Source organism: Lipotes vexillifer, unplaced genomic scaffold, assembly GCF_000442215.2.
Source record: "Lipotes vexillifer unplaced genomic scaffold, Lipotes_vexillifer_v1.1 scaffold1003, whole genome shotgun sequence".
Classification (NCBI taxonomy): Eukaryota; Metazoa; Chordata; class Mammalia; order Artiodactyla; family Lipotidae; genus Lipotes; species Lipotes vexillifer.
Window position 1 is genome coordinate 1,065,336 of NW_006798890.1, and position 11,438 is coordinate 1,076,773.

General features: G+C 41.7%; 1 protein-coding gene across 1 annotated transcript in view; it reads left to right on the forward strand.

Annotated features, from left to right (window-relative positions):
- USP24 (ubiquitin specific peptidase 24) overlaps positions 1-8,811 on the forward strand; it is a 107,721-nt gene extending 98,910 nt beyond the window's left edge. Inside the window, exons 64-68 of the mRNA XM_007471132.1 lie at positions 1,030-1,108; positions 5,304-5,379; positions 6,292-6,378; positions 6,717-6,827; positions 7,820-8,811. Coding sequence (XP_007471194.1) covers positions 1,030-1,108; positions 5,304-5,379; positions 6,292-6,378; positions 6,717-6,827; positions 7,820-7,882 — 416 coding nt within the window. The 3' untranslated portion in view covers positions 7,883-8,811. The remainder of the gene's footprint in view (positions 1-1,029; positions 1,109-5,303; positions 5,380-6,291; positions 6,379-6,716; positions 6,828-7,819) is intronic.
- The last annotated feature ends 2,627 nt before the right edge of the window (positions 8,812-11,438 follow it).

An 11,438-nucleotide genomic window follows, 5' to 3' on the forward strand; every position in this document is an offset into this window, starting at 1 on the left:
TTTTTTTTTTTTTTTTTGCCTGTGGTATGAATGCACCCAGATTTCCATTGTCTATTCATAAAAGTTTTTTGACAGAGTTTTCCTTTTCAGAAGGCTAAAGTGGCTTTAATGAGCTATTTCTTAGGAAAAGTTTAGTTAAAAATAGTCTTATCCAACTCCCACCATCCACCTGTATTTCCAGTTAACTTGAGTCATTTTAGATTTTGCTATGTATTAAGAGAAGTTTTAGGATCTCTTTTTATTGCAGAAAGGAAATTTATGCTAAAAAGGTTCTGTAGCTACAGCATTCTAGGCCACCCCCTTTGGAATGGTGTACTCTGCTCAGGGCAGTCCCCGGGCTCTCTGGAACTTACAGAGGATACACTGCTCAAGAGCAGGGACCAGGCATTACAGTCATCCCTGGGTACCTGCAGGGCATTGGTTCCAGGACCCACCTCAGATACCAAACCCCGCAGATGCTCAAGTTCCAGAGTCCACCCTTCATATCCACAGTTCTGCATCTGAGTATTCAACCAACCACAAATTGTGTAGTACTGTATGTATTTCTTGGAAAAAATACATATATAAGTGGACCTGCACAGTTCAAACCCATGTTGTTCAAGGATCAGCTGTTATTTATCTTTAAATGCTAAAAGCAAAGAGCAGAAAATATTTGTTGAACTGAACTAATACCATACATTTCCATTTATCACAGTAAAAGTATTTTAACTACTCTCTCAGGAGTGTGGTGGATGGAGAACTTTGAAGGTCTCTAGGTGAATTATCAGCCATTATAAATTTTAGTTCCTTTCAGTTCTTGTAAAAGTCAGACTTTCACCACCCTGTGTGTTTCTTGAATACTACTTACTGTTTCTAACCATTAGAATTTAGGGAATCCTGTTGAGTCAGCACCACCATGTTTTTGTTAAGTTTCTTATCTGCTTATCAAAATAGTTTGTTGTAAATTTTCAGAACAAGAGAGCTGTTATCACTTGGACCCACTTTCAGTTTAGTGTTTTATTGTTAAAATTTCCTCTTCTGTTCCTTCAGCTCTGATGCACCACAGTAATCACGTGGACAGCAGTCGCTGCTACCAGTGTGTCAAATTTCTTGTAACTCTTGCTCAGAAGTAAGTATTGACTCAAAATGCAGTGAGGAAATGGTGTTTTAGTTACAAGTCAGATATGACCAGAAGAAAAAATCTGCCTTGTTTTAGTACCTAGAGAATCTGACCCAGTCAGGGCATGCTTGCTTGGAAGGTACAGACAACTATTCAAATGATCTCCAAGAGATGTGGAGGGGGGAGTGTTAAAGGTAACAGATCTTACGTAATCCAAGGAAAAAAAAAAAAAAGCTAAACCACCAGGTTTTATGCAGGAAGGGCAGGAGCCCAATGCAGATTTAGGGACCTCGACAACAAAGAGTTGATGAACCTTCACTCAGGAGACCTTTAGTTAACTACCAACTGTGTCGGCTTCTAGGTCCCCACTTTCAAAATTGTCTCTCAAGAGACAAAGTCATGTAACAGCTAATTACACTTATGAACCCAGGCACTATGCTAAATACTTCACCTGTATTCTCATTTAACCTTTTCAACAACTTTATGAGGTTAAGTACTGTTATTAGTCCCATATCATAGGTGGTTTAAGTGACATGCCTGCCATCAGAGCTAGGACTTGATCACAGGCTGACTGACTTCAAGGCAGAGTTTCTTTTTTCTTTTTATTTAATTGTGCTAAAATATGCATAACATAAAATTCACCATTTTAGCCATTTTTAGGTGTACAATTCAGTGGCATTAAGTACACTCACATTGTTAGTGCAGCCATCACCACCATCAGTCTCCAGAACTTTTTTCATCTTCCAGAACTGAAACTCTGTACCCATTAAACAATAACTCTCCATTCCTCCTCCCTCCAGCCCCTGGCAACCGTCGTTCTACTTTTTATCTTCATGAATTTGACTATCGTAGGTACCTCACATAAATGGAATCATAGAGTATTTGTCCTTTTATGACTGGCTTATTTCACTTATCATGATGTCTTCAAGGTGTATCCACATCGTAGCATGTATCAGAATTCCGTTTCTTTTTAAGGCTGAATAATACTCCATTGTATAGATACATGTATACTATATTTTGCTTATCTATTCATCTGTCAATAGACCCTTGGAAAGCAAAGGTTCTCAATGTTAGAAGGAACCTGAGTGGTTTGCAACTTCAGCTCCCCGATTTAGTACATTGGCCAACAAAAGATCAGAGTGACTGCATGCTAACCCAAGGTTATTTTTTTTTAATTGAAGTATAGTTGATTTACAATATTGTGTTAGTTTCAGGTGTACAACAAAGTGATTCAATTATATATTTTGTTTCAGATTATTTTCCATTACAGGTTATTATAAGATATTGAATATAGTTCCCTGTGCTGTACAGTTAATCCTTGTTACTTATCATCTGTTGTGTGTATAGTAGTTTGTATGTTAATCCCATACTCCTAATTTATCCTCCCCACCCATGCCTTTCCCCTGGTAACCATAAGTTTGTTTTCTATGTCTGTGAGTCTGTTTCTGTTTTATATATAGATTCATTTGTATTATTTTTTAGATTCCACATATAAATGATATAATATTTGTCTTTGTCTAACTTCACGAAGTATAATATTCTCTAGGTCCATGTATGTTGCTGCAAATGGCAATATTTCATTCTTTTTATGGCTGAGTAATATTCCATTGTGGGTGTGTGTGTGGGTATATATATACCCACACACACACATCACATCTTCTTAAACCAGTCGTCAGTTGATGGGCACTTGGGTTGTTTCCATGTCTTGGCTGTTGTAAACAGTGCTGCAGTGAACTTTGGAGTTCATGTATCTTTTCAAATTAGAGATTTTGTCTTTTCAGGATTTATGTACAGGAGTGTAACCCAAGGTTATTGAGCAGACTGCACTGCCATCACTGAGTCTTGCACCGAGCTCTTTTTATAGTTTATTTTGCTCCAGATTTTCGCTGATTCTTAGGCATGGGTATTGCCATCCTTGGACTTGTACCAGAATGAGAATGAGAAATCTGTTGGGATTAATCTGCTGCATTTGAGCATCCTCAGCAGATTTAAATGAGAGCCCCATTGAAATAATGCATGAACACGTGTTTTCCAGATGACATAACATTGTAGACACAGATGGAAATCATTCTGCCACAATTGTGCATTCATTAATTAGGCTTCATATTGGCAACATGTCTTCATAAGCCCTTGCCTAAAAGTGGCATTTCCAAGTAGTGTTGGGGCCACATAGCATGTCTGATGCCAGCAGACATACGGTCCAGACATCAGTAGTGTCTTTATACGTGCTTCCATACCCTGCACATATCACATTTTATATACATTAGTGGCAGTATCCCCATTGGTAGTGTCTTCAAATAAGGACAGCTTTCTAGATGGGCAAATAAATATGGAAAGCAGGGGTGCTCCAAAATCACATTTTAAAATTGTTTTTCCCATAATATCATTCTTATTTAAATCACAAAAGTTAAAGACTAGTTTGATTTTTTCACGAGGTCATTTATTGGACACCTTAAAACTACTAGAAGAGAACATAGGCAAAGCATTCTCTGACATAAATTGTAGCAATGTTTTCTTAGGTCAGTCTCCCAAGGCAATAGGAATAAAAGTAAAAATAAGCAAATGGGACCTAATAAAATTTCTAAGCTTTTGCACAGCAAAAGAAACCATAAACAAAATGAAAAGACAACCTGTGGACTGGGAAAAAATATTTGCAAATGATGCAACTGACAGTGGCTAAGTTTCCAAAATATACAAACAACTCATACAACTCAATAACAAAAAAAAAAAAAACAACCCAATCAAAAAATGGGCAGAAGATCTAAATAAGCATTTCTCCAAAGAAGACATACAAATGGCCAATAGGCATATGAAAAGATGCTCAACATCACCAATTATCAGAGAAATGCAAATCAAAACTACAATGAGGTAATCACCTCACACTGGTCAGAATGGCCATCATTAAAAAGTCTACAAATAATAAATTCTGGAGAGGGTGTGGAGAAAAGGGAACCCTCCTGCACTGTTGGTGGGAATGTAAATTGGTACAGCCACTATGGAAAACAGTATGGAGGTTCCTCACAAAACTAAAAACAGGGCTTCCGTGGTGGCTCAGTGGTTGAGAGTCTGCCTGCCGATGCAGGGGATGCGGGTTCGTGCCCTGGTCCGGGAGGGTCCCACATGCCACGGAGCAGCTGGGCCCGTGGGCCATGGCCACTGAGCCTGCGCGTCTGGAGCCTGTGCTCCGCAACGGGAGAGGCCACAGCAGTGAGAGGCCCGCGTACCGCAAAGGAAAAAAAAAAACTAAAAACAGAGTTACTATATGATCCAGCAGTCTCACTCCTGGGCATACATCTGGAGAAAACCTCTCTCTAATTTGAAAAGATACATGCACCCCAGTGTTCATTGCAACACTGTTTACAGTAGCCAAGACATAGAAGCAACCTAAATGTCCAACGACAGAGGAATGGATAAAGAAGATGTGGTGTATATATATACCATGGAATACTACTCAACCATAAAAAAGATTGAAATAATGCCATTTGCAGCAACATGGATGGACTTAGAGATTATCATACTAAGTAAGTAAGTCAGACAGAGAAAGACAAATATCATATCACTTATATATGGAATCTAAAATATGATACAAATGAACTTATTTACAGACAAAAGAGACTCAGACATAGAAAACAAACTTACGGTTACCAAAGGAGAAAGGAGGTGGGGGAGGGATAAATTAGGAGTTTAGGATTAGCAGATACACACTACTATATACAAAATAGATAAACAACGAGGTCCTACTGTATAGCACAGGGAACTATATACAACATCTTGTAATAACCTACAATGGAAAAGAACCTGAAAAGGTATATTTATAACTGAATCACTTTGCTGTACACCGGAAACTAACACAACATTGTAAATCAACTGTAATTTAAATAAATAAATAAATGGGTTATTTATTAAGTGTACAATTTGTTATGGGTATTTTATTTTTCATTTTCCAACTTGGAATTTTAATAGAATGAAGTGGGTGAGTTAGAGGTAGATAAGAAACTTTTCACCACATATTTATCTTTTACTGCCTCTTGAAGTTTAAACATGTGAATGTATCCAAACCAAAAAAACATACACATTTAATGTAAAGACAACTGAACTTTAATGAAAGTAGCACTTGTGTTTCCAAATTTTAAAGTACTATATGTTAAAGAAGTGTATTTGCAGAGAAAGCATTTGGCTAATAAAAATTTCCTCCAATCACCAGGTGTCCCGCTGCTAAAGAATACTTCAAGGAGAACTCCCATCACTGGAGTTGGGCTGTACAGTGGCTGCAGAAGAAGGTAATTGAGTTTTTAACTTTTCTGGCTATAACATAGGAATCAATAGCAGCATATCTTATCAGGAAAAATCTCAAATTTAATTTGGAGACTGTCCTCAAAATATTTTCTGAGTTCAGACTTTTTTTTAGTACAGTTGATACCTGCCTTTATGCATTTAATTTGTATCTTAATACATGTGTTTTAATTTTATGGGTAAAAAGGTAAGGATGATTATATAAGAGATAATATTGATATTTTAGTGAGCTCTTGAGAATGGAAGTGGAATCTTCTAAGAAAGAATCTCCTGATGTGACAGAAAGTCTGGGTCAATTTATAGGCTATTTTAGATGCTTTTAATTTTATTTTATTTATTTATTCAGCTGCACCAGGTCTTAGTTGCAGCACGTGGGATCTTCGTTGCCGCATGCGGGATTTTTAGTTGCGGCATGCGGGCTCTTAGATGCGGCATGAGGGATCTAGTTCCCTGACCAGGGATCGAACTTGGGCCCCCTGCATTGGGAGCATGAAGTCTTAACTGCTGGACCACCGGGGAAGTCCCTAGATGCTTTTTGTACTGTAATATCTAATGGTAGAAATCATGGGCTCACGTGGGCTTATTTGTCATCTCTGATGACTTTTTTTTTAATATTTATTTTATTTATTTATGTTTTTGGCTGCGTCGGGTCTTAGTTGCGGCACGTGGGGTCATGGTTGCGGCGTGCAGGCTTCTCTCTAGTTGTGGCGCGTGGGCTTTGTAGTTTGCAGCACACAGCCTCTCTAGTTGCGGCACAGGGGCTTAGTTGCCCTGCAGCATGTGGAATCTTAGTTCCCCAACCAGGGATCAGACCTGCGTCCCCTGCAGTGGAAGGCGGATTCTTAACCACTGGACCACCCGGGAAGTCCTCTGATGGCATTTTTGACTTTCTGTCTCAGATGTCAGAACATTACTGGACACCGCAGAGTAATGTCTCTAATGAAACATCAACTGGAAAAACTTTTCAGCGAACAATTTCAGCTCAGGTGAGAGTTGTCTTTTGGTTTTGTGTGGCTTGAAATCCCTTAGGTAGGATTTTTAGTATGTTTCTCAGAAACTGCAGCCTCGGAAAAGAGGTATAGGTTAAAAATGAGTAAGGCTGGAAGAAACAGTTGATTTTCTATGAAAAGATAGCAAGTTGGTGTACAATTTGAGTTATTTGCCTGGAAGAAAAGCAATGAGGGTCCGTCAGTCTGGCCCCCACTGCCACAGAGGTTGATGTGAAGGCACCACCTCCAAAGGTCAAGTGAAGGGTAGTCTTCCTCAGTGATGCTGCTGCCACTGCACACCCCCTAACTTTTTCTTGTGTTTCAATCTCTGGCAGGACACATTAGCATATGCCACAGCTCTCCTGAATGAGAAGGAGCAGTCGGGAAGCAGTAACGGGTCGGAGAGCAGTCCTGCGAATGAGAACGGAGAGAGGCACTTACAGCAGGTACAGTAGGGCATGTCCTGTGTGAAAGGGCAGCACCTGCTCTGAGGTTTTCCAAAGAGAATCTCCATAATCAAGAGAGAAAGGAGACACCAGCTCCACCCTCTAGAGGTCTCTGCTCAGGACTCAGGCACTGTTTGCTTAGAAAGCGGAACAGTGCTGCACCGTGAAATTAAGCCAGGCTTTGGCCTCAGTCTCTGCTGGCTGTTCTGCTGAGCTTGGAGAGTGTCCTGATAAAGCCAGGCTGCAGATGTGGTCCTTCCAGATGGTACCTTGTTCTGCTGGGTTATGAAGAATCACCCCTTCCTCCTCCTGCTCTCACCAGGCTTCCTGGAAGCACAGGCCCTTGAAAAGAAGGGCCTCACGCCATTGAAATCTGTTAGGGGAGTCAAAGCGTAATTTTAGCTTATTTTTTAAGTATTTTTAATACTAATTGCTATAGTAGAAAAAGGAATGCAATATTTATTGAACACCTACTACGTGCAAAATAATGCAGCAGGTTTAAATGTAATGACGTGTATCGTGTCCTCCCTCTGGTCTGTAACCTTCTGTAAAGCTATTTCTGTAGCTCCATCACAGTGCATGGCACAGAGGCCTCATTAAATGAATCTTGCTGATGTTCTGTGTGCTGTTTTGTTTGTTTCTAAATCTTTCGGATCCTCGTAACAACCTTGTGAGGTCGCTGTTACCCTGATTTCACAGAAGGAAACTGAGACTCAGCATAGTGATTTGATTTAACCCAAGGCCACATTGTGACTGCAGGCAAGTCACTAGGTTGTTTCTGTGACTAAATGAGAACACAGAAATGAAAGTTTTGCATAATCAGGAATTATCAAATATAAGGTGTTACACTTGTTACGTTTTGTTGCCCTTTGATAAACATTAAGTAGTTAAATGAGGACATGTTTAAACTGCAGAACACAAGTCCGTTGGCATAGAAAAACTTTTTTCTCTAACTTAACTCTATGTATTTAACTTCTTTTCCTTTCCCAAAGGGTTCTGAATCGCCCATGATGATCAGTGAGTTAAGAAGTGACCTGGACGATGTCGATCCCTAGGGGACGTGCCCAGGACATGATGAGAAGTCACGTCACAGTTACTAGATGCTCAGGACCTTTTTGAAATCAGAATCTCATCCTTGAACCCTTTGGAAGAGCCTGGAGGCTGGACCGGGAGAGACTGCCGTGACGGGAGGAGCACATGTTTTAAGGAAAGCACTCTTCAGGCCCCAGGGAAGGCCTGGGAGCTGTTTGGCAGTGGAAGAACTCCAGCCTGTGGATCCACTGACCCCCGGGGGCACAGTCCGTATGTGGGTTGACACTTTGTGGAGATTTTGGGAAATAAAGCCGATGGTAGCCTGTTTTGTTACATGAACATAACAAGAGTGAGTGAGGATAAAGCTGTTGCTTTCTCTATGATGCTACAAAAGAAATTCCTTTGGTTTTTATATTTAAAAAAAAAAAAAAAGCAAGCTGCCTTTAGATGAGTGGGGGCAAATTTTTAATCTTGCAGTAACATTGAATAGGAATATCCAATTTAAAATGATGTAAAGATATGTGATAAAAATTCCTCTTCACTGTAAAATAGTAGTTAAAGAATACAGTTTACACAGACCTTTGTATTTAATATGTCTCCCTATTTGTATAGAATTTCAGGCTGGTCTGGATGAGAGCTCTGCGCATAAACTTGGATCTTGATGAAATGTTACCAGGATCAAAAATTGGGAAATTAAGCTCTTTAAGGTATTTTTCTGATATAATTGAGATTGAAAGAGCAAAAAAAAAAAAAAAAAAAAAACGCTGTGTTCTCCAGAAGTACAGGGTGCGTTCTTTGCCATCAGTTACTGAAGTTGCGAGTTGTTCCCAAAACAAATTTTAAAGAGAGCAAAATAAAAAGCACTTTAAGATATAATTTTATTGAGTTTGACTTCATAAAATCATCTTTTTAATGCTTGGAGACATATTGAATAAACTGTAGTCTTAAGTCATGTGACCTGCAATCATTTGCTTTTGCTGAAGAATAATTACTGAAACCCTTGGTACTGGTTGTATATGAAGTTTAAATTTTTGAGTTGAAAGACACTGCTTTGTGAGTTTCTAGACATTTTAATGCAGAGAAGGAATTTGAGACTTAGTTTCTCCTCAGCATAACTAATTGACACTAAAAAGATGGGGACAAGAAATAACTAGTAAGCAACTGAGCAACCATCCGTTTCCCAAGTCTTGTACCATGCACTCATTTCAGGTTAGATGCCAGCTCCCCCTTTTTCTGGAGGGGAGGGGGGATGCCAACATATTTCATATATTTTGTATGTTTTGGGTTTTGAGTTACTACACACATTTTCAACCCTGTTTGCCTTTAGTTGTGTGCCCTGCCTTGTCCTGTGCTCAACACGCACAGGACTAGGGGAGCCTCAGGAAGAGCCGAGTGGCCCCAGTCATAGATCTGCAGAGTCAGAGAGGCTCGGTGGACCTGTGACAGGACAGACAGCTGCTCCCACTGCGCACTGCAGACCCTGTCATCTCACAGTCGAAGGTCGAAGTTACGGTGCAACCAGGCTGCAGTTTGTGATTGCGTGACAGGCTGGTGGTGGCTTCTGTCAAAAGACACTGAGGAGGTGGAGGGCCGACACCTAAGAGCAGAGCTGCACCCCAGAGGAAGGGTCAGAGGCAGCTGGGAGATTTTATGTGGTTCTGATGTTCTTGCAAATTCAAGTGTGATGTTTCAAAATGGATTTTGAGCACATGAATACCCCATGTCCTACTATCTCCCCAGCCGTCCCCTCCATCCCCATCCTCACAAAGCGACCCCACAGGGCCTGATGCTGAAATGCCAGCCGTGGTAAAGCGTGAAGCTATCACGCTGGCAGCTGCGCTCTCAGGAGCCCAGATTCAGGAGTGAAATTGCCACTTCTGTCCCCTCTTTCCTATGGAAACAATGCCTTCCACAGCCCCCAGCACCTGCTCCTTCATGGTCATGTTCTTCAGGACCAGCATCACCTGCCACTGATGTTAGGTGCCCTGGTTGATATGCTCACGTTGTTGCTGCGAGGAACATCACTTTCACTTTGCCAGTAACCTTGATTTCCAATGGCTGCAGTCTACGAACCTGCTGATGACTTTTTTTGAATGTCATACAACAAAGTGACAATTACGACAGGCTTACTTTGGAAGAAGGGTCATTTTTACTGCCAATTTTTTTGGATGAAGATGTTTTTATAAATCTTTCAAAATGGTCTGCAAATCGAGTAGGAATTGCACAACTAAACTCAATGCTGTGTGTTCTCAAGAAGCTCCCTTCGTGAGGCCCTTCTTAGGATGGCCGAATCAGCCCCTTAGAGGCGTCCTGGGAGAGAACGCAAATGAGCCTTCCGAAGGGCACCTGGCCCGTGACTTCCCCTGGAGCCCACATACAGCCCTGACAGAACAAACGTGGGCCTAGAGCACGTGTCACCAGACTCACCCTGTCTTGCTCCACCCTCCCTGCTAACATCGAGGTGTGTGCCGTTACCTTTTGAGCTTGGAACGAGCAGACTGGAATTTTCCTCTGCTACCTCTTGTGTACAAAATCTTGTTTATAAAATTTCAAAAGGAAGTAGATAAACTAGGGAAGAAACTTAATTTTAAATTTGGTTCACTGAGTGGCAGTTCTTAGCTTCTGAGGGTATAAAATAAATTTTTCAAAAACAGAGTTGGGGGTTCACTGACATTTTTCTGTGTATATCAGAAAATGGCTATGGTCAGGGGAAGGAGTGCCAGGGGCCAGTGACCTGGTGGGAAATGGTGCTGATTTTTTTTTTTTGCAGTACGCGGGCCTCGCACAGGCTCAGCGGCTACGGCTCACGGGCCCAGCCACCCCGCGGCATGTGGGATCCTCCCGGACCGGGGCACGAACCCGCGTTCCCTGCATCGGCAGGTGGACTCTTGACCACTGCGTCACCAGGGAAGCCCTCCTTTTTGTACTTTGCACTGACGGTGTGAATAAGGTCCACTCTTTAATAATGAGGGGCAGTGGCTCTTTTTCTGAGCCTTTAACTGTTTCCTCCTGTGGATACCCTGACCATTTCAGGATTCATTTGCAAGGCTGGGTAAGGATGTGCTAAACTCAGACCAGTGGCCTGTAGACCTCTCCCCCATAGCTTTCAGGTCTCCCAGTGGTCCCCAGCATAAATCACGTCCCTGGTCAAGCTGGATTTCCTGCTGGACCCAGCAGGTCTCAGCCTCACCCCTAATGTCCTGCGTTTGCCCACTTGATTCCCCTCTCCTGGGGTGTTTGCTGCTCCAGACCTTTCTTCTGCGGTCCACACCGATTCCTCCCCAGCTCCCGGTGAGCAGCTGCCAACCTCTACAAGAACAGTCATTCCCTTTTCTCAGATCTTGGAGGCATCCGGGCGTGGACAGCTAAGGAACTGACCCCTGACTCTTGGGTGGTGGGCGAGGGGTGTCCAGCGTGCCCAGCAGGCGGGGTGCCAGCGGGCCCACTTACACAAATGCCCGCTGGCAGTCAGGCCCTTAGCAGCTGGCAGCTCTTTTTTTTTTTTTTTTTTTTTAAGGGCCCCGCGTTTTTTTTTTAAGGGCCAAGAAAATGACATATTTTTTTTTGTGGCCATAGTTC